Source organism: Seriola lalandi, unplaced genomic scaffold, assembly GCF_002814215.2.
Source record: "Seriola lalandi dorsalis isolate HSWRI2012SDOR001 ecotype SW California unplaced genomic scaffold, Sedor1 jcf7180002054543, whole genome shotgun sequence".
NCBI lineage: Eukaryota > Metazoa > Chordata > Actinopteri > Carangiformes > Carangidae > Seriola > Seriola lalandi.
Window position 1 is genome coordinate 275878 of NW_019525096.1, and position 23912 is coordinate 299789.

A 23912-nucleotide genomic window follows, 5' to 3' on the forward strand; every position below is an offset into this window, starting at 1 on the left:
ACGCATAAACCAAAGTGTTGTTCTAGTCAGAAGAAAAACAGACAGCGGTCTAAAAAAAACAACACACATTTTATTGTACATGATTCAGAACAAAACTACAGTATGCAGGGATCTATCCAAGTAACAGCATCAATAAAAACACCTGAGGTACAATCAGAAAACATACATTAACAAAAAACCTGTAATTCACCGTTGCTACACAATAACAGCTCGATTCCAACAACAGTACAGTATGTCAACATGATTACTTAACAGTTATTTACACAACAAAGGGCCGTAACATCTGTACCAAAATGGAGGTAAACGACTCAGTATGCTATGGAATAAAACACAAAATAAAACAGGACAATAGATTTAATTGGTGTAACTAAATCTCTCGCAACTAAGTTTGCTTTACTTGAAGACATGAACTTCATAAAGTATTATGAGGCACCATAAGTTAATTACAAGCACATTTTCTATTGATAAATATACCCTGATAAACACGGAAGCAAGTTTAGGGGTTGGATACTTTTAAGGGGGAAATCTATAGGTAATTAATTACATGCTTTTAAAGTGAAAGGAATTGGTGAGTTATGATTTAAGCCTACACAAAATTGTCTAATTATATGTGAGGTATCATAATGGACTTCATGTATATTGTTAAGAGTCTTAGTTTAATCTTCTCTGCCTCTCTGTCTCAGCACAAACGTTTTGTTTTCTGGTTGTTGTTTTTTTTAAAGATTTGTGGATATTTCTATTTTAAGTTTTCAAAATGGAGAGAGACAGAAAGGACATGCAACAAATATCGAAATATCGTGTCACAGTTGTGTTTGTGTGTGCCTTACACCCAGGACACACCCCCTTTTAGTGGTCATCATCGTGTTTATGGATACAGTTGAGATTTGTGACATTCAGCGTCTAAAGTCTCTGCAGTTTGATTGAACAGTTACAGTGAAGTGCTGGTTGTGACTGAGCGGCTTTGTTCGTTAGGTAGTAGGTTGTTGGTCAGGTGGTCAGCGCGCAATGCGAGCCATCCCCGGGTTAACGAAGGAGAAGTTTCTGAACATCGTCTGGTCAACGCTGTTGATGAGCGTCCGGTCGGCACATGACAGCCGAGGCTTCTCGTTGATGAACTCTTTGTCGAAGTTGCTGCAGTCGCTGGGCGACGACTGTGAGGGTAGAAGAAGAAAATATATTTTCGTTTTTACAGGATGTTGTTTACCTCCGCCATAAAAAGAACCAACTGTCAACTTGCTGCTTTCACATATGCATCATTAACTGAAAAGCTCAGCTAACGTTCAGGATTAGTGAAAGATTTTGGTATTAAACTATACAAATGCCATTATCTTTGTGTGTATCATAGAAATTCAAAGGTTATGTTTTCATTAATGTGTTATTTGTCAGCAGGATTACAGAAAAAGTACTCAACCGATTTACACTGAACTTGTTGGAGGGGTTGGGTCACGGGCCAGGGAAGAACCCATTCAATTTTGGGGCAGATCCAGATCGTTTGCGCTAAATTATAATATTTTTTCTCTTAACGCTAGTTGTTTGAATCTATAATTTTTGCTGGTCACCTGCTGTCACCAGGATTACGCAAAAAGTACTGAACTGACTTGCACCAAACATGGTAGAGGAATTTCACTTAACTTTTGCGACCTACAGCATTTTTGTTCAGAAATTAGACATTTATGGTTGAGATCTATGGGTGTGGACAAGTGAAGTAGGATTGTTTGGCCTAACCCTAACCCTACCTACGACATAGTGCTGTTCCCTCTAAAAAGGTACAATTCTCAAATTGATTGTTTTATCTGGGCAACAGTCCAAATCAAAAGATATTTATTTGATAATGATATAAAAACAGAAAAATATGAAGTGCCCTAACTAGACCAGTAATCCTTATTTTTTAATATATTACTTATGATTTCATCCAGATGTTGCACACATTTTTGTGTAAACAAAGGTCTCTGGTTTCCATGGTATTTCAATGCTGCTTCTCAGTATGTTTGTTTCATGAGTTTCCTGTGGAACTGGGCGTGGCAACAATATGCAGAAGAGACAGAAAATCCTTCTTGTTATATTTGCAAACAGGTCTACTGCAGCCAAGAGGAAAATCAGGCCCTTCTAATTTAGATCCCTTTTAGTCATGGTAATGGGTGGGTCAAAACTCAAGCTTGAACAAATTCAGACTCGCATGTAATGTCTGTGTGTTTCTGGGTTAGATTGTAGCCTGTGAACAGACCCGGCTGTACTTACTAAGGTTGGCCTGAAGGGTGGCGCCACTTGCCGTTGCTCCAGGGAGATCCAGTCAGTGCTGCTGAAGAAACTGTGCTGCCTGATGTTTCCTTTCACTCCCAGCCTCTCCTCAGGCTCTCTGACAAACAGCTGCAGCACAGATGCACCAGAGCCAAGGTTAGATACATGAAATACTCTAGTAAACCCTTTCTTTCACTATTTTTTATCCTATTCTTACAGGGAGTTACAGTTTGAAGATGCAAAACCCAAAGGTCAACCAATACTTTAGAGCACACACATCACCTGACCTTGACTAAAATGTCCTTGGCGTCTTTGGTGAGCCAGCGCGGGTAGATGGGGTTGTCCGTCCGTATGGACTGAAACAGCTCCTCTTCGTCTCGGCCGTGGAACGGAGACTGACCGATCAGCATCTCGTACAGCAGCACTCCGAACGACCACCAGTCCACCGAGCTGTTGTACTTCTGACCCAGCAGGATCTGATACACAATCACACAAGTAACACAAGTTAAACCAATGCAACCTAAGAAAATGTAAAGAGAGCTACTCGGGAAAGGATATTTCTAGTCCAAACACCTGCGATATCACCGACGTGCTCAGTGCAGCGGTGTTGATTTATCCTTTAATCTACAATACTGAACAAATGAGCGCACGGTCACCTCAGGAGCAATGTAGTCCGGCGTCCCGCAGAAGGTGGAGGTCCGCAAGTCTTCCTGCATGTTCTCCTTACACATGCCAAAGTCCGCTATCTTTATATGGCCCTCGGAGTCCAACAGCACATTGTCCAGCTTCAGGTCTCTGCAGAGGGACAGGAGGACGAAGGGAAGAAGAAATCAGGAAGCAGTTCTCAGTTTGCTTTTCTGGATTGTGTAGAATTATACCAAACTTGAGACTCCACCTGTAAATGATTCCTTTAGAGTGCAGGAACTGGAGCCCACAGATGATCTCAGCTGCATAGAAGCTGCAGACAGAGGAAAAGAAAAAAAGTGTGTTACTTCATCTCCTCCCTCACTACCATTTCTCCACCATCATCAAGTGACTCAGAAGAGGAGAGAAAAGTGAAAGAAAGTTGTATTTAAAGACAAATTTGCACTATTTAAAACAGAAATGTAATAGTCCATCGCCTAGTATCACCTTATTTTCTTTCTTTATTTGTAACAGAAGAAAACAACAACAAGATGCAGCGAATGTGAAAACAATCGACAAAGATGTTCACTGAAGTGATGCATCACGCCTCGACTCCCTTGACATCAGTGACTGCGTTGCGTTTTGCGTTAATATTGGATGTTGTGGCTTTCGACTGGATACGTACGTGGCTCTTTGCAAGTCAAACTTGTGGCAGCTCTGGATGTGGAACATCAGATCCCCTCCGTTCAGATACTCCATCACAAAGAACAGGTTCTCCTGGACGCAGAATACGCAGATATGTCAGAGGTGTGGAGGGGTTGGAGTGAATGTCTACAGACGAGCTCTGAACATCCAAATCCTCGTTACCTTGGTCTGGAAGGTGCAGTAAAGGTGCGTGAGGAAAGGATTCTCCCAGGCTAAAGACAGGACCCTCCTCTCCACCATAGTGCACTCCACATCGTCGTCCATCAGCACCACGTCCTTTTTCAGAGCCTTGACTGCAAAAAACTGGCCTGTCTTTTTCAGCTCAGCTAGAAACACCTGGAAACACAGCGAGAACATCTGAAAACCTGCCGACAGTTTGACATCCGCCAACAGAGGTTATGTTTTTTGCTGTTTGGCGGTTTGTCAGCAAAAAGTAACGAAGTGATTTGCACTGAACTTTGTGGAAGGAAGGTGCGTGAGCCAGTGACGAACCCGTTTCATTTTGGGGCAGTTTCAGATCATTTGCTCTGAATTAGAATTTTTTCCTCTGAAGTTTGGCGTATGACGTTTGACATTTGCACTGGCGGAGCTCTGAGTGCCTTTCTTATTTCTCACTCTCTTCCTGTTGCCCACCCACTTAATGTCCCCCTTATGCTGATAATAACCACTGCTGTCAGAGCAGCAGGTCTGTGGTTTTTCTGTGGAAACACACTGCACAAACAAGTGTAACCACAACTCTTACAATGTGCTTTATGAAACGTTAATGAGAATGACTAGAATATCATTCTTTGATGGGTGGAAACTAGTGGAAAAGGTGTTTCCCTGAAGTTGTTGTCTATTATTTCTTAGCTATAACGTATTCCTATAAACAACACTGCAATAATCTAACAACTAATCATCTCACACATCTGGACATGTTTTATATGTACAGTTTGTTCTTTCCTCTAAAACAAACGATGCAGAAAATCTAACACCGTGAAATGCCGAATATTTAACCTCAATGTTTTTTTTTTGTTGCAGCTACTTTTTGCATTACGTTGCTCAGGTCTGATGTCAGTCCTGTTCTGTGCTTTGCTTTTCTTCTGTGAATCAGATCCTCTCCAGTACCTTGCCAAAGCTGCCCTTCCCCAGCATCTTGTGCAGGACAAAGTCATCGACGGTGAACTTGGGTTGATGATCCTTCCGTGGGACGGCGTACAGAGGCTCCTCCTCTCTCAACGCCACGGTGACCGACCTGCTGCCGTCTGTCGGTCCCTCCCATGAAACACCCTGCACATCTGCGACAACAGGCATGTCAGATTATTATTATTATTATTAAAAAAAACTGAGGAAATGAACAGGTGTGACATGAAGGAAGACTTCACAGTTTGCGTACCTTTGTTTGCAGGTGTAGCCGTGGCCGGTAAACCCATTATTAACCCGGACGGAGCTCGGACCACCCCAGGCTGGCCAATACCTACTGGACCTTCTCGACCAATGATTTCAGATTCTCTGGTGCTTTTTGCCTGAAGGTTAAAGGTAGGAACAGTGATCCAACATTTACTTTCATAGAATATGTTCAGCCTTTAACAAAGTTTTTTATTTTTCATTATTAACTTTGAGACACTAAAACTCTAAAATCCACAACCATAAAAATGAACAATTTAACAGAAGATTTTTACAACCCTATTAAACTTTTCATGCTTAGATTACGGTAGAACCTGAATCGAATAAGTTTTAAAGGTAAATCAATCACACAAATCAATGTAAAAGAGAGAAAAATGCTTGATTTGGACTCAAAAAGACCCCTGGGTTGTATTAAATTAGTTTCCAAAGAAGCAATTCCACAAAATGTACAAAGATTAAAGATTTTTAAAAGGACAGAATATATTTGCGTCTTACCTGCTGCTTGCTCTCGATGATGGCCAGAGCTTCAGCCATCAGTTTCTGGTTGACCCCACAGAGGTTGGCTACTTTCTTCTGACATTTATGATGCACGTTCATGCCACACTCTGCACAGAAAACACAGTTCACCATGTAATAACACTAAAGCCGTTTGGACCTGTTACAGAAATGGCGCTATTTAATAAACTTTGCTCACGTGAAGAGGGAGGAGTCGAGCCAAATTAATGATGCGTTATCCTCCAGTTCAGAATAAGGCAAAGGATTAATCCACAGTAATATATTGTATAGTGTACTTTTACTCATCATACCTCCACGTATTGTTACATATTATGTTGCAATAATGTTTTAAAAAGAGGATGTAAGCACAAGAGGTACAACAAAGCAAGATAACGAACATTACTCTCTTAGTCTCTTACTCTCAGCTTCTTCATTTTTTCCTCCTGTTGTTGTGTCATGTATTCTTCACATATTGAGTGTGTACCAGCAACAACACAACTCACACCGCCTCGCGCACACTTGCGTGTTGGCCGGAGATTAATTTCACATGGAACGCTATATTTTCCCACCTGCTGCTGCAGCAGCTGCGGTTTGTTTCTGTCCGATCATCCAACACGTGCAAAGAATTCGGTGAATATTTCTGAGCAGAAATGTGGCAGCTGTTGGGGAGCATCATGTTAGGACTTCATTATCAGAGCTGGAAAGTATCTATTTTCCAAATCTGGTGTTTTGGAATTTTGCGAATAAACCGGGGGGATTGGAAAAATAAATCCATCCTCTGTCTTTTCCTCTGTGGATCTTTTGGAAGAGGGATTCCTCCCCTGTTGCTTTCTGTCTGGACTGAAGATGTTGTATTCTGTACAGAGACTTAAGCCCTTTGATTGATTGATTTTGGTCTATATGAATAGAATTTCCTTGAATTGACTTGACTGCACAGACCAGCTGCAGCACACACCGGGCCAATGTAAACTTACTTTATTTATAACTTTTTATCTTTTAAATTTCTTTTTGTTTGTTTTTCTAATTCTTCGTTTTACTCGTATTGTTGTGGTCATGCAGATCTGATCACATTCTGATCACAATGCATTTACACCCTGCGTTTTTCCCGATCTGGATGCAGATCACATTTTAATACCAGGTGTAAATGGCGTCTTGGATTATCTGAAAAGTTTAGAGTAGTAGCAAAAGTTGCTGTTTTGGATTTCCCAGCATAGTGATGTTATATGTAAGATATCTGTTATTACACAAGATATTTCCAGCTGTTTCTTCCCCAAATGATTACACACAGAAACCTGCAGCTACGTCAGTCAGATTACGTGTAAACTCTGCTGCGCTGTAATGTACACAACCAAAATCCGAAAGCAATAATTATGAGCTTTTCCTTCATGAGGTGCTGACGTCTCTTGCGTTAACACAAAGAGAGCTGTGACCTTTAAGTCCAGTATCTCAACACGAAGACAGAAATCATAAAACTCCCGCCTCTCACCCTCACATTTGAGCCCCTGCTTGGCGAGCCCCCACAGCAGAGTCCCACAGTGTTCACAGAAGGTGGGGCTTTTGTAGTTATAGACTTTAAACCTGTGCGGCATGTCGATCTTGAAGCGTTCCTTGTGGATCTGCAAAACACAGTGAGCAGACAGAGCGTCATACACCTTGAGGATGGGAGGGCCTAGTCGCTAACAGGCTTGCAAGACCTTAGGACAGAAATGAACAGGAGCACTTCCTGTATCCAGACAGTGGGAGGCAGGTCTGATGTTTCTACCGTGTATTACAACATCAGGTTTCTTTGCATGCACTCTCTTTGGGATTTGTTAACTTAGCAGGCATGTGGCTCGGGAGGAAGTGAAACAAGAGCGAGAAGATGAAAGCGGCAAATGAGACAAGACGGGGAGCGTCTGGTGTAAATGATATCTCTGCATGAGTAGACTGCCTGATTAGTAAGCATTATAACCACAAGTTTTACAAATCTTTTACACATACCGTGTCAGCAACCACCAAGTTCAACTACGGCTGCTCGGAACAACGAGCGCGCTGTCATACAGCACTTTATGTGGAATGTGTGTCTGACTTACCATCGTTTCTTTGCTGTTTATGGCCGAGCCGGTGCATTTGGCGATGACTTTGTCTATGCATTTTTTGTGGATAGCTGCATTGCACTCTAAAAAAATGCAAATATGTGAGGGTCAGACACATCATCAAGCATCATTAAAACCCCAATATACCAGCGGAAAATAAAGCGACACTTACGTCTGCACTGGTAACCCTGCTTGTTAAGCCCCCTGCAGTGGAGAGAAAACAGGTGACATGACTAATGCAACGACAAGGAAAATGACTAATTTGGTGATTTTTTTGATATCTGGAGTCGGTCACGTACCAGACAAACTCTTTGCATACGGAGCAGAAGGTTGGCTGTGGGAAGAACGTGGCGCTGAATTCATGACATTTGACGACGTGCACTTTGGCCTGTTTGATGGCACCGCGTCGCTGATGGAGGGCGAACAGACCGTCTTGCTCCCGTTCGGACTCGGCGTCTCCCTCGGTCTGACCTGCAGCATCTGAAACACATCGTACAACCTTTTATTTAAAAAAAATGCAAAAGACGGAAGACGTTGTTGAGCTCAGCTCTCTGTGGACAGAGTGATCACTTACTGACAAGAAGGTTTCACACTTGGGTTTCTCACCTTTTCTGGGCCGAGAAGTGTTTCTTATCAGCGGTATAACTCAGTTTCATTTTTAATAAAGAGTTAATTTATACCGATTCGTATGGATGAGACAGTCCCACATAATCCGAATTTATAATCTTTACAGTTTAACAGACAAAAACTTTTCATTTCATTTCATGAAACAGTGAGAATGTAAACACTGAAATGATTCGGTAAATTGCAAAACCCAGAGTTTCATACTAAAACCACTGCAGCAATGTTTCAAGTGTGAGAAAATAAAGCTATGAACTTTAATGATTGGACAAATTGGTAAAATATATTATTAGTTTCATCTTTCCACCACTTCATTATGACATGCTGCTCTTATTACTCTAGGTGTGTTTTGGTCTGAACGTTGTCAAATCTCGTGACTCTATCTGGAAACCCCGACATTAAAAGAATACTTCATTTATTTTTCCAAGAGGTGAGATGAGAACGTCGGTATCAGTCTCTTTTTCTGTGCATCGAGCTCGAAGTAGGACTTTGGACATGCCTAGCGTAGCTTAGCATAAAGACTGTAGGCGGCTGGAAACAGCTAGATATGCTAATGCCAACCAGGACCTCGTTATCTGTTTCATTCACACACTGTATGTTGTTTGTTAAACTCTTACACCAACCGCAGCATCTTACAGCTATATCACAGATACAGTCTGTGAGTGCAGGCACAAGAGTGTCAAACCTGGCAACCTTGCTGTTATGAACAGACTTTGGGATGCTGTGCGCATTATGTTATCAAGTTTTTGTGTATCTTAATGCACTTAAGTGTATCTGTAATACTGTGGTTTTAGTGGTTAAATTGCAACTGCACCGTATGCATTCAATTTTGAATCCTAATATTGTTTTATTTATTGTTTGTTGCCATTTATTTCCCTCGGTATCGTCATTAACGATCTGCAGGGCCGCGACTGTTGGTTGCCAAGAAATAGTTCCAACACACAACTTCCCCTCGAGCTCAGTGCTAAACACAGACGGTGACACTGATGTCAGGGAGTGAAAGACAAAAACTAAGTATTAAAGAAGAAAGGAGTGTGTGTCCGTTGGAGCACAGTTACATAATTTGCCTCATTATGACGACAAGTTGAACATCATGCGTGTTCCTATGTAGTTGAGGAGGAAGTTGCACGGATCAAACTGCCACAGTTCACCAGTCGCTCTGCCACCTGTTATTCTGAGCTGTAATTTCCTATTAGCAGGCTCTAAATATAGGAGGGTGAGGTGGCCTCTTCCTTTTAGTTCTCGCTGACTTTTCAGGCCTTGGCGTCGTGTTAATGTCAGGAAAGCACCCGGTGAAAGGGATCCAACACAAAGCGAACGGGCAGTGCTGAGAACCGGCAGAGGGCAGAGGGTCAGAAGTTTTATTTTTCGTTTGGGAAAAAATTGATTTGGGTGCATGAAAACACACAAAGGGTGTGGTACAGGCTTTTGATTTCTCACTTTTATGATCATTAACTATATTTATTCAGTATTTCAACCTGTGAAATTGAAAATATTCACTCAAATATCTCAAAACTGTCAAATTAAAGTGTTTAAAAGAATAAAATGTGGAAAAGTGGGGGCTATAAATGTTTTTTCTTGACAGCGATTCCACATAAAATTCCATAAAATCTGTAATTGCATGACTTTTCTCAAAAATGTTGTATGCTGCTCAGGAAATGATGCATTTTCTTGTTTTTGGAAGCAGCAACAATTTACTAAGTTTTTTTTTTTTTAAAAACTAACTTGGTTGTAGATGCGTCATTTCTAGGAAGATGGAAGAAACATTTCCTTTTTTCTAATTCTTTTATTAAGACTTTCCAACCTTGTAAGTTCAGATCATAAAGAAAACTATCTCTTATTTTCACTTTCTGCCTCAGTGATTTCATTTGCTCGTAGTTTCAGCTAAGCCCTGCGTCTTACATTATATTAGCGCTGGAGGGTTCGACCCACTCACCACTTTTCTCCAGGAAATATCTGGCCTCCATCAGCAGGCGACCCTGTGGCTTCAGCTCCAGCTGAAACAGAGAGAACGACGAAGAAAAACTGACGAAATGTCTTAGAAACACAACTTCATGAGAAAAATTTGTAGTGAGAAAAACGCTGAAAATAAAAAAGGGAAGTGTGTTGATTCAGAATGATGATGCATCAACTGATGCTGGAGAAACAGAGCACGTCATGCTGTTTGGCCTGAGACAGACAGACTGTCCCAGACTAGGGAGGAAACTCAGCACCAGAATGTGTTTGACTTTATTCATCCATTTATTTTTGCTTCTTTGTTAGTTTTGGTAGAAAAGACATTTGGCGTCTGTTGTCACTAAGTTCTTTCCAGGGGGAAAAAAAAAAATCTCTGGTAAACAACAAGTGTTGTGTTTTTCATTTCTGGTTAATTAAAAGTAAAAAGAGAAACTGGGGACAGTCTGGTGCATTCTGGGATAAAAAAAAAATAGAGGGATAAGATACATGGACAGTTTTCATCTTAATTTACAAGCGCTATTTGTAAGTTTTGCTAGTGCTACTTAGCTAATGTTAGCATCAACAGCTGTTTAGTAACGAATCTTGGAAAGTGCTCCAGCCAATGTTGCATTTACAAGACGAGGTTATAATACGACCTCTGAGCAGCGGTACCTTTTCAGAGCAGGCCGGACGCTACAGTGACTCGGTATCGGAAAGTGACGACAGTCCGACTGGGGCTCCAAACAGCTCCATAAGTGTGATTCGTTTTTAGATCAGTGATCATGACATAAATCGTGAATTCCTTTTAATCGCTCATTAATTATGTTCTTACCATGTAATAATTATCTTGTCATCTCATAACAAGCGTCATTTCATTATCCCATAATTGTTACGGTGTAAACGAGGGTGTGGTGTAAAGAGGGGGCTGATGATCCCAAGATCACAAGTACGCACACAGTACAGGTCATATATAAGTTATAAATAATAATAACAGTAATTTTCTTCTCAGTAGATTTTTTAAGTCTCAGAGTGGAAGCACGGGTGTAGCTAGAAATTGAACTGGCTGCCTGCCAGTAAGGTGTTGCAGTTTGAGGATGAAGACTTACTGACTCATATATCTTACTAAGACACACGTCAGGCATCATCAGTGTTATTAATTACACCTGTTTTTTTACCTGCTGCGACACTTCAAAGGGCTTTAGAAAAGCAGTTTTGTGGGAGGTGCAGCGCAGGCGATGATGCTTGTACCTCATTGTCGTCCCCCTCCACCAACCAGTCAAGCTGCAGTTTACATCAGTGCCTGTCCAGACTCATTATTTACTGAAGACTTAGAAGGGTCACAGTGACCTTTGACCTTTGACCACCAATTCTGAATCAGTTCATCCTTGAGGTTAAGTAATGGGATTACTGATTTATGGCCCTCACGAGAACGAACCTGAGAACATAATGTCTCGGCCTCAGCTTTTAATGGACACAGTAGTTTTTTTTTTATGTCTTTAAGGGGAATTTACCTCTTTTTAAACATTTGGTCATTTGACCCAAAAATGTGTCTGCCCATCTGGACTCAGCCAGAACAGTCAAACAGCCCGGTCTGCGGACGCCGCACTAACCCAGATCTCCAGCTTGCCGTTCTCCTTCTTGCAGCGTGCCGCCAGCGAGTCCAGAGCCACCGTGGCCTCAGACTTCAGCTCCGCCGTCCGGTCCTTCACCATCACGTGCATGATGCGACCGCGATGGATGTGGGCGTCAAACGTGGTGCTCCACGGCGGGTACATGGTGGGCTTCTTCTGCTTGTACACTTGGCCCTTCTCTGTACAGCAACAAGAAAAAGACACCTCTTTATTTACAGGACTGTTCTTCACTTTGGTTTGTCTCAGCAACAGACAGGAGAATAAGATGAAACTAAAGCTGCACAGAAATTTTCACTTTGACTTTTACTTCAATACCTAGAAATCCTGTGAGTCAGCAAATGTAATTTCTCACTGTTCCTGGCAGGGAACAAACGGTGGACTGGTAGCTCTTATTCCTCTGTGCTTAGAGCTCCATTATTGTCCAAACCATAAAAACATAAACGCGATGTAATCTGCCAGTGAAAATAGCCCCCGACAAATGACACTATTTCCTCTTGTTTCAGCAGTTGTTATAAACTACTGTTTCAGCTGTTTTGGGAAATGAATGAGCCTTTTGATGAGATTATTATTATTATTATTTGTGACCTGTTTTAAAGATTCATCAGTATGAGCCAATGGGACAGGAAAAGTATTAAGATAATAATACGCTGTTAGCTTTGGGCCTTGTTATGGCATTTGTTGACAATAACAGAAGTATAGAATATCGCAATCCATATCCTTCAAGCATTTAACCCACGGATTTGGATAAATAACATCCGGATGATTTCCTGCCAGTGTCGGAAACCGATACCAGGAATTAATCCGGGTAAATGGGATGAATGTGCAGGATATCGCTCTCAGTGGAAAAGATGTTCTTTAAGAGCCTCAAACTGTGATTTAAAGCTAAATCCTTGACTTGCTTTTAGTTCAAATGTGTCGTACATTTAGATTAGAAGTTCAACATATGCGCAGATCTTTACGATTATCATCTTATAGAGTTGAGATTTTCAGTCTCTATCACACGGCCGGGGAAATAAAAAAACACCATCCTGGCCTTCGTAATTGACATCTGCTGATTTTTTTTTTTCCCTCTGCAATAACATCCCATATATCCACTTACATAACCAACACATGCCATCCTGCTGCCTCAACAATAAAGCCCGCTAAGCTTTTTACTCTCAAAGTGATCTGCGGCCTTCTCCATCAACGGCTCATCGCTGGTCTGTCCACCGTCCCTGCCAGCTGCCATCTGTGCTGCTTACAGCAACCAGAGAGGAAAATATGTCTGACTTTGTGTGTGCGTGTGTGTGCGTGTTTTTTGTTTTTTTTAAAGAAAGTTTCCTGGCGAAGTTATGCAGAGTGAGAGGTGACATGGTTTGGTGTCACTCAGTCAGTTCCTGTGTTATTCTTTGAAAAAGCACTATGGTGGCGTTCGGACGTGAGTGTGTTCTCGTGTCTCTGCGGCATCAAGTGAGTTTACATTAGTGGAGACATTAAATAAGGTTTCGTTTGAGAGTTTAAATTCAAAGTCATTGTAATTTGCTTTCATCTAAAAAACTGTCTGGTATGTTTTAAACCTGCGCTCCGCGGCCTTGACTCAGCTGCTCTGCCACATTTAAATAGTTCACTGAAGGTGGAAGTTGACAAAGAATGGTTCACTGTTTGACCACAGAGACGAGCTGCTGGAAGAGGATTTTCCACTAACCCAGGGGGATATAGCTCATATTACCACAACAACAAAAAAAAAGGAAACAGTGCTAAAAAGAGGTTTGAGCAGAGGCAAAGCTCTTGTGTAAAATGTTGTTACTGTAACTGTAACTGCTGCTTAATCACTGTTGTCTTTTTTCTCTTGTCAGTGGCTGACATGTTCCTTCATCCCACACACACCGTCCTGATGCCAGAAATACTCAGTGGAGCACCAAATGTGTATTAATCCACCGCTGAAAATAGTCCCCAACAAGTTAACACTCTTTCCTCTTGATTGAGTAACGTTTGCTACGAGCTGCAGCTGATTAATTCTGTGATTAGCTTTTCTTTCCTAATCGTCTTAACTTTGGTTCGATTAAAAAAAAAAAAAAAAATGCTAATCACAGTTTCCCAATGTATAACAGCTTCAAATAGCTTGTTTTGTTCCCTGTTTATAAAATTAAAAACAACCCAAAAACATATAGTTTCAAAGATGTACCTTTGTGTATTGATGTGTATTAATCCACCGCTGAAAATAGTCTCCAACAAGTTAACACTCTTCCCTCTTGTTTGAGTAACATTTGCTACAAATTAAAGCTGTTTAAGAAGTGAAAGCTGTGATTAGCCAATAATGCTAATCTTAGCTGTGTCTTAGCACAGTTTCCCAAGGTATAAAGACTTCAAATAGCTTGATTTGTTTCCTGTTTATAAGATTGAAACTATATGTTTGTGAGCTGTTTTTAAAGATGTAATGTTGGTAGGAGCCAGTGAGCTAATCCGCCGCTGAAAATAGCCCCCGACAAGTTAACACTCTTTCCTCTTGTTTGAGCAACGGTTTCTACAAACTACAGCTGTTTTAGCAATTAATGCCGTTATTAGCAAAAAATGCTAATCTTAGCTGTGTCTTAGCACGGTTTCCCAAGGTATAAAGACTTCAAATAGCTTGATTTGTTTCCTGTTTATAAGATTGAAACTATATATTTGTGAGCTGTGGTTTGATCTGTTGGTTTTGTTCCTAACACGTGATTTATGGACAGTAACAAAGATATGAAATACACCAGCCAATAACCACTCTAGTAAACCTCATTGTACTGCAATAGACAGGAGCAGTGAGACGTCGACTTTTGGCTTTAACTGAAGAACTTGATTCTTTCACTGTTTTAGTCTTTTTAACGATTCAGTTCTGTGTACGACTCGTGTTTGGCAGAGTCAAAAAAAGAGCCTGAACACTTCAGAGGAAAGCTGTTTATCGCCGCTTTCCATCACTTTTATTTGAAGATGAAATCAGCTGCAGCGAGCCAAAATGCCTGATGGGAGCTGTCTTAATGCTTTTTAGTTGAATTTGTTTTGTTTTTTTTAATCCATCCTGGAAGTTTCTCATCATCAGCTACTAATTTCACAAACTCAGCATGGTGCCAGTGAAAAGCTCCTGTGATGCACAGTAATGTCCTGATGGGAAGATCGGAGGTAAAAATCCACTGCTGCTTATTGTTTCTTTTAAATGTTCTTCATATTTTAAGACATTGACAGTCTTCATGACGTTTATCTGAGGTAAAATAAAATGAAACTAAACGACATTGTCCCTCCAGTGTAAATGAAACACACACATTCACACAGTCTTTCCTCTGCTGCCTCGCAGCACCGGCCTTGTGGTTTTGTTTTGTGTTTTTTTTTTTTTTACACAGAAGGAGGAAAAGAAACATCAGAACGCTCCTCTTTCCTCTCAGTGACACATTCATTGTTTTTTCTGGCTCTATCCTGAACCAGTGGTTAAAGATAGCCAGATGCAGAACGGAGATATCTGCTGTGAGTCCGTTATCGCGCTGGGAAGTTGTGACATTGGAAGAGAATCAACAACCACAATGAAGACCTTTTTTTTTTTTTTGTGTGTGTGTTAAAAACATGGAGGATACGGAGGCGTAGTGTTTGGACCCAATCGCATTTACAGTGCTGCCTTTTATCTGTTGTTGAATTATGGTGCACACATCAGTCCAGATGTGTGGAGCCGGCCATCCTACACCTCAGACTCCCTCACAGTATTACACACAGTAGATATTTAGTGTCTCAGTCGTCTTACAAGCTGTTTTTAAGTTCTTTCTTTCTTGTTCTTTTTTTAGGTGAAAGTCACAATCACCGACTCTCTAAGAGAATATCTGAAGCTGATCCGTGTGACTCCTGTGTGATTTAGTTGTGTGACAGTTTCACACACTGTAACCTAAGGTCAAACAGAGGCTAAAAATAAACATACTACTTCACCATTTCTATATTTATTCATGACACCCACTGTTGCTGCTTTGCTGATCCTAAACGCATCACTTCCTGGGTGGCAGAGCAACTTTTTTTTTTTTCTTTCCATTTTTCTGAGAAAGATCCAGTGAACATGCCGCTGACAGGAGCAAATGCAAAAGCTTCAACTCCAATTAATGTAGAGTGAATATTTTGTGTTGTCAATCCGTTCAAATGTAATAAATGTGTTAAAATGAATTGTAAAGACATTATAATTTATAGAAATTAAACTCTAAAGACACTGAAACACGGTTAAAGTTAAAGCTGCATCTGTTATTTTCCTGAATAACTGATAATTGTTTTGACTAGAAAATGTCAGAAAATAGCAAAAAAAAATGCTAATCACAGTTTCACAGTTGCCAAGGTAACAACTTCAAATAGCTTGTTTTGACCGACCATCAGTCCGAAACATAAAAATACTAATTTAACTACCATGTGAGGTGAAGAAAAAAATGTTAAAATTAGGAAATGTGTCAAAAATTGATTATTTAAGTAGCTGCCAATTAATTTTTTGTTGAAACTGATTGGAGCAGACACAATCTGTCAGTTAGTTTTTAAACCATGACGCATCCAAACCCCGGATGACACCGTCACCACAACTGAATATATTTACACACATACTTGTGCAGAGATGCCTCATTGGCTCGTTTCATTATAGGTGAATGTTTTGCTACAGGCAGCCGGTGTGCTACTGTCAGCGCCACAGTCAACACGTATCTAATCAATAATCAGCACATTAGAGTCAGACGACGCTGACGAGACCACAACTGGATGTCAATAAAAGGCCAACGAGGGCAGAGATATTGGTCTAACCCTGGTGACATCACCTGCACTGATCAAAAAGTTACTCTGCGAACCGATCAGCCAGCCAATAATTCTGATCATCGATTAATTGTTTCAGAATAAACTCTGAAGATAAAAGTGAGAATTCACAGCATTTCTCTGTTTTTATATCAATATACAAACTGAATCTTTGGGTTTGGGACATTTCAAGATGTCGCCCTGGGCTCTGGGACTATTTCATAAACTTAATGATTAACTGATAATGAAAATAATCATTCGGTGCAATCTAATCACTATAATCAGCGATATAACCTCAGTGTTGTTGATAAACCCGGACACGTCACTAACCTGTGTCGATGGCCTCCTTCATGTGGACGGCGCAGTATGGGTTCAGCACCTCTTCCTGGTAAGCCAGACCGGGATCCATCTCGAATTTGGAGAAGCCGATCCGCAGGAAAGGCGACATGGCTGCGGACTCTCTGACCCCAACTCAGATATCCACCAAAAAAACCAACCCCCCCCCCAAAAAAAAAAAAAAAACCTCCAGGAAACTGTGATGTTGACGCCGTCTTTACGAAGCAGCTCGAGATTTTTCTTTTCTCAGATTTATTTCGGAAGCAGCTTCTGGGTCGCCGTCAGTCACCTTTCCTCCACTGCAGCACTTGCCGACTGCCTCTTTTCCTCCAGAGGAAAGATGGGGCTGGCAGGCAGGCGGGGGGGGTGGGGGGGGAGGACGCAGAGGAGGAGGCTCGCTGTTTTCCGCCCTTGACGCTTCTTACACAACCTGTGAGAGGAAGAGAGAAAGAGAGAGATTTTCAGCAGCCATGACATGGTAACCACATGAGCTGAGTTTCCCCCACCAAACTTAAAACTTTAGTCTGCTCCAGCTGGCTCTCAGAGACGAGTGTTAAACTAAATCGGCAAGAAAACATCTCCCGGTGTGGACAAAGTTCACTGTGTGTGTGTGTGTGTGTGTGTGTGTGTGTGTGGGTGGAAGATGTTTGCTGTTGTTCCCAACTTGAAGCGAGTTAACAAAGCTGCCTCCTCAACCTCAGTGCAACTAAAATAAAAGCACCACCCGTACTCTTCAGGACTTGTAAACACCAGCTGTCACACTTGGCTGAGCCTCGTAAAAGCAGCTTGTTAAAAATAAAATCAGCTAAAGAAATATTCTTCTTTTGTGGAATCAAGCGTGAGACGAACTACAGCAACACACTGCAGCAGGTTTGATGGCAAGAGACTCGGGGACGGTCGATGTGATATTTGAGGCCTGCTGGAGAGCTGTGTGTGTGTGTGTGTGTGTGTGTGTGTGTGTGTGTGTGTCCCAGTGGTGGCGACCAGGCTCAGGGGTGACTATTAATAGAGTTGAAATACTAAACGAAGATCAAGAATATGCGAGTCTGCAATACTTGTCATCGTCAAAAACGGATGCTGGCACCGAGTCACCTTCTTTTACTGGAACTCCCACTGACCCTGAGTCAGTAGTGTCATGTGATTAGACAGACACAGAAACTTATAAGGAAGCAGATGAAATGTTTATATGAAGCCAATATACTGTGGCATCATTCAACATCCTAATATGGAGTGTTTAAATGTTTATGTCTACAGGCAGTTTTGGTTTTTAGGTAGTTTAAAGCTGCTCCGATCAATATTTTTGATGTGGTCGCGTAGAGATGAGGACGGATCCCCTCAGCGTCTCGTTCTGGTTTGACAGGCCACTACTTTTCAGTTTTGATTCACTCTCACTGCAGCCGCAAATACTAATTATCTAATGTTTACACCAGTGGTTCCCAACCTGTGTGTGTGTGTGTGTGTGTGTGTGTGTGTTTTGCTAAATAGTATAATTCTGCTGGTGAAAAAATTTAATTATATAAAAAAATTAAATAAAATTATGAATAATGTTTTCAAATGTTTTAAATTGAAATGATCTTTAAAAACATTACAAAACAAATGTAAAAACTCGATCTATCACTATGGAGACTGGAGTGTCCCCTGTTTTCTGTTCAGTCCTGAATATAATATAATAAATACAAATAAAAATTGTTTCTGAGAATATATATTATTTATATATTATATATTATATATTATGTTATTACAGGGTCGGATGTGAGATTTTCAAGTGGCCTATGAGTTGGGAAAGGTTACGAACCACTGGTTTAGACTATGTGTAGATATCAACAGCAAACTTTTTGGCAGGTAGAATAAAAGCATCGCGCCTGATTAATCATTTGATTTGTAGAATTTTAGAAAACAAGCTCGTCGTGATTTCCCAAAGCCCAAATCTGCATCTTTAAAATCGCCCTTTTCGTCCGACCGATCGTCCAAAAACACAAAGCTTTCAGTTCAGTGTCACAGAAGACAAAGAAAACCTGCAGATATTACTGTAACCACTTAATTATTGGAATTTTTGTTTTAAAAAATGACTTGAATGACTAATTGATGATTAATAAAAGTTTGCAAAATGATTGTTTCAGCTGTGGTTCAAAGAAATATTGCATCATGTGCACCCTCAGATGGAGACAGGACGTGCTATTCCTAACTTTTTCTTACTTTTACTTTTGTTTGTTGTCTGACCTGGTAACATTTTATTTGTCACTTTTTCCACTTGTGAGTATCTGCTCTACTTTCAGAAGTCAGGCAGGTTTAGAAAGACACAGTTAATTCAAGTCTTGTTTCCGAGGTAACGTCCTACATACTGATAACAGTGGGACAAAGCTGCAGCCCCGTTTAAATAAACCTTAAAATTACGTGAAGACAATCACACATCAACTCATGACTCGGATTATTTAAACTGCAAACTAACAGAACCTGCTTCGTTTAAATGCTGCTCTTAACTTGGAGCTGAGTTTTCTGATAAATATCATCATCAGTCTTCACAAGCATAGACTTGTCCACCTAAAGACAGACTGATATTGATCTTGAAATACTCACGCCCACACACACACACACACACACACACACCTCCGACCTACACAGATTCAAACATTTGAAGTGTGCAGAGCTGCAGCCTCCTGCACACTTCAAACCTCTCATATAACGCTGCACTTATGCAGGAGTAAAACTTCCGGTGCCTAAAGTTACGACGATGTAACCACACTTCCTGTTTAATTTTTTCGTCTTCAAGCTTCACAGGTGGGGCAAACAACAGACTGAAAAACACCACAGAATATAAAACACAACTGCAATAAATTTTGAAAAGGTGGGCAGGGAACAATTATTTCTGACACTTTAAAATAATGATAGAAGTTGAAGAGGTTGTCTATTTATTGGAAAGCAGCATTTTATGTGTTTGTCCCTCAGCCATACTTAAATACAAACCTATTTTACTCCTGTGTTTACAGTGTAAACACACTTTTATCAGCATCATAAAACATTAATAACTTGGATTATATAGAAACATGCTGACTGTGCTTTGACATTGTATATAAAGCCTTAACTTGTGTTTACCTACATAAGAGAAAACTACGATGTGAGACACTGAAGTTAACTTTGACCTCCAATCACATCCTGTTATAGTGATTGTGACTCTGATTCAGTTTTTGTTTTGTGTGTAGAATTAATTTACTGAGCAGCAGGGTTTATCCAATTACAAAATAACATTGCCTTGAAACATTAAAGTATATATTTATTTAATTTCAGATTGTTTTTTATACTTGAACACCACATGGACTAGACCAGGTTTTATTGGCCATGAAACCTATTTCAGACTTGCACAGTTTTCTGTTGACACGTGTCGGTGAAGGCCGTTCATTTGAAGATCTGTCACGGAGCTCGTATCGATCAGTCATCTTGCAATAAAGCGACGTGTATATAAAGCCTTTATACGGTGTTTTGCATGGATAGTTTTTGTTCAATGGATTATCTCCACAGAGCAGTACTATAAATATGATGTTATCTGTCTTCACTCTTCAAGCTGTGAGGAAGGCATGCTGTTGCCACGGTTACCGCTGTTTTCTTTGTGAGTTAATATACTTCTTTTTTTGTTGTTGTTGTTTCCTGTCTAAAGTCTGGTTACCTTGGTTAGCTTTGAGGCCATTAATGTTGATTACTGTTCGTGACGTTCAGCAGGAAGTGAAATAGTTGACTAAACCAAACACTGTGCAGCTTTTGAGCTGATGTGATGTAAAGTATGACGAGTGGTGGTGACGTCCTAATGGGGTTAATCCATCTATGCCCTCTTTCTTCCCCATAAAGTTACCATACAGTAGATGTAAGTGGATTTAGGCCGGACCGACACAGGGGTCATTGTTGAAACCAGCTGCTGACCTTTACACTGTAGAATCTTTGTTTTACGGCTTATTTTGGTTCAAAAAAAGTAAACAGAGGCTTTTCATTTCAGTATTTACCACTGGAACCAGTGAGCCGTCACATCGCTGTGCTCTGCTCTTGTGACTGATGTTTTATCTTTATCAGCTCAGCCAATCGTGTGTCCCGCTCCTCTCAAGGCGTCAGGGGGCCGTCTGACTTTACTGCGGCCACCCATCGATACGGAAAATGCCACCCGCCCCCGCGCCCCCGTCCTCGGACACACACAGGGGGCACAGGGAAGGTCAGGTGCCAGGGTGCCAACGCCAGAGACCTTTCAGAAACCTTTCATGACAGAGGGCAAGGTCAAACGAACCTCCCACCTGACGCTCTGCACCCAACACCATCAAAGTAGTGTGTGTGTGTGTGTGTGTGTGTGTGTGTGTGTGTGTTGTGTGTGGGTGTGTTTGAAGTAGGAAGAGGAAGGAGGAGGAAGACGGGGGGTTGGTCTTTGTTGTTATTGACAGGATGTCCATGTCTGTGACAGAAGCTTTTGACTGTAGCTGCTGCTTTGTACAAGAGCCCAGACTCTCAGAGTGTCCCTGAAGTGGTCACTCATTCAGAGACAGAAATCAGTGCGACAACTTCACATCAATGAATCATCTACTACTACAAACTATTAGTGATCGCTGCAGCTGAAGGAGGTTAATTAACGAGAACTGAAATTCTGCCCATGTTGAACTGAAAGTCTTTTTCCCTCAAAAGATGCAAATGTGTTTCCTATTGTTTCCTGTTAAGTGAATGTTTCATTTAGTGTTTACAAGTGTTTTACTTTGACATGGTGCCAAAGTAATATTGCACATTTTTCTCCACAATATCATCTTACACCTACAGTTACTACTTTTTAGATGCAGGATTTCACACACAAAACATATAATCAGTTTATAATAATTTATTATAGATTAAACCAAAAATACATATAAAGTTGTGACCAGCAATAACATTAAATTGCTGCTTATAGTACATGTTAAGTTTATTTGCAAGTACTGTACTACTGTACTACATTCATTTTATACTTTATTTAATACTTTTATTATTGTTTGTCTATTAATATTGTACTTTTTACTCCACTACATTTATATTACATCTATAACTACAAGTTACTTTTCTACGCATAAAACATCTGACTAATTTAACATAAATTAAACAACCAAAATGTACATAAAGTAGTTAAGTAGTTACTTTTCTCTTTCAAATACTGCTAACGTACTATGTTGCATTATTTTATATTATACTCCAGTTGTATATATTTGGAAAATCTGGTGAATTCTACAGGTTTTTCCAATTTATGACCCTTTACACTTCTGCTTCACTGTATTTTAGAAGGAAACAGTTACTGTTTACTTTGCAGATTACACACAGAACATATGATCTATTTGTATAATATGCCTTATTAAAGGTTTAACTATATAAATATAAATAAAGTAGTCCAAATTACTGCATTATGACTAATAACCAAATAACGTACATGATAATATAACATTGACAGAGCTCATTCTGCTGCATAATGATACTTTCAGTACATTTAGCTGAAAAATGCTCCATATATTTAAGTGCAAATTCTTATAACAAGTTAACAAGTCACAAAACAGAAGATAAAATAAAGCACTAGCTGCCACTTTTAGCCTAAAATGTAAAAGCCTGGATGAAAACGACACATGCGGACGTTTTAGCTCACTTCATTTCAGCATATGTGACTTTGAACACGTGAGATGTTTTACATGTAGGCTGCTGTAAATGTGTCACAGCCTCAGACTCCGCATGTCGTTGAAGAGGTAAAAAGGCAGAAATGTTCACAACTAAAACTCCGTAAAGTGCAGAAATAAAGAAACTTGAACTCACCTGTGAGAAGCGGCGGAGTCCAGTGAAGTCAAGTGCTCGCGGACTGGCGCTGTTCTCCATCTGAACGTCTTTGACGGAGCGGAGGCGGCACAGTAGTTAAAACCGAAATATTATGAGGCATTCAAAGACTGTCGGAGTATTGCAATTTCATCAAACTAAGCAATTTACTGATGAGTGAAAAATAAAGAGTGAGCTTTTCCTCACGTGCTACCGTTTGATTAAAGACAAAAAATATAAATGGCGACAAAATTGGTATTTAGTATCAGAGTTTTTTAACGTTTTAAATTCAGTTGTAGGAAAGTTTGAAGGGTCCATGAACGCGGCATAGGTCTACCCACCCACATGCAAACTGAAACTTCTTTTTGAAACAAAGAAGAAGAACACATTTACTGATCTTAGATATAGCAAACGCCTCAAACTGAAACCACCACCAGTTTCAGTACAATAACGTTTTGAGTTGGTTTGTCTGTTTTTTTTTGTTTTGTTTTGTTTTGTTTTTCCACGTAGAAAAGAGAGAAAAAAAAACGTAGGGAGATTTTGTAATACAGTTTTTATATGTCATAATTTATCATAGAAAGTAAATTATTCATCAAAACATTCTATTGATATTATACGAGTTAAATTGTTTTGTAAAATATGAAGTAAAAAGATGAAAAACAAAAAAAACTGTAAAGTAAAATTAATGATATGACTATGAATAAGTATTAATTGTAATTATCAATTAAATACCAATAAATACCAATTGCAACTTATTTTATTATTATTATTATTATTATTATTATTATTATTATTATAACACATGACAGTGACATTTGAGCACATGCTGCTATTCTGATAAAGGGTAAAACAGCTACAAATAAAAAAAGCTCAATCGTATCTAAAGGTTCTTAAAATTGATCTGTTCTGCTTCCAGTCATATGACAGTTTTGGTATCTGCAGTTTGACATTCACAGGATGAACCTGATGATAAGTGGAAAGTCGACAGAGTTATTGTTTCCTGGCTGAATCATGTATGACACATGATCTTACTCCTGAAATCAATTTTGAGGGGAACTCTCCGGAAACAAATTTCCCCCATAAATACAAGAAAGTGAACATTCAAGGAGTCGACACTAAAACACAAACAACAGACAGTAACCTGATAAACATCACAGTCAAGCTCAAAAAGTTATTTATTACTGTTTATTGCATTGCATTATGCTGTAATCATGCAAATTATCTTTACTATCAAGGTTTCTTTTTTCTTCTCTTCAGATTTTTGTATTTGCTTTCTATTGTTTTCGATTATGTTGCATGCTAACAAACAATACTGTAAAATCTG

The 23912-nt window shown here is 40.0% G+C and overlaps 1 protein-coding gene across 1 annotated transcript; it reads right to left on the reverse strand.

Annotated features, from left to right (window-relative positions):
• Window positions 1–50: 50 nt before the first annotated feature.
• Window positions 51–22652, reverse strand: prkcq (protein kinase C, theta). The gene is made up of 18 exons (XM_023414832.2): window positions 22592–22652; window positions 16793–17228; window positions 11690–11889; window positions 10081–10141; window positions 7823–8003; window positions 7696–7727; window positions 7521–7606; window positions 6935–7064; window positions 5449–5558; window positions 4943–5072; window positions 4675–4844; window positions 3730–3903; window positions 3548–3639; window positions 3134–3196; window positions 2895–3033; window positions 2526–2714; window positions 2239–2367; window positions 51–1151 (listed from the first exon to the last, which is right to left on the reverse strand). Exons 2-18 carry the CDS (start codon window positions 16908–16910, stop codon window positions 996–998), a joined length of 2160 nt encoding a protein of 719 aa, XP_023270600.1. The 5' UTR covers window positions 16911–17228; window positions 22592–22652; the 3' UTR covers window positions 51–995.
• Between the last annotated feature and the right edge of the window lie 1260 nt (window positions 22653–23912).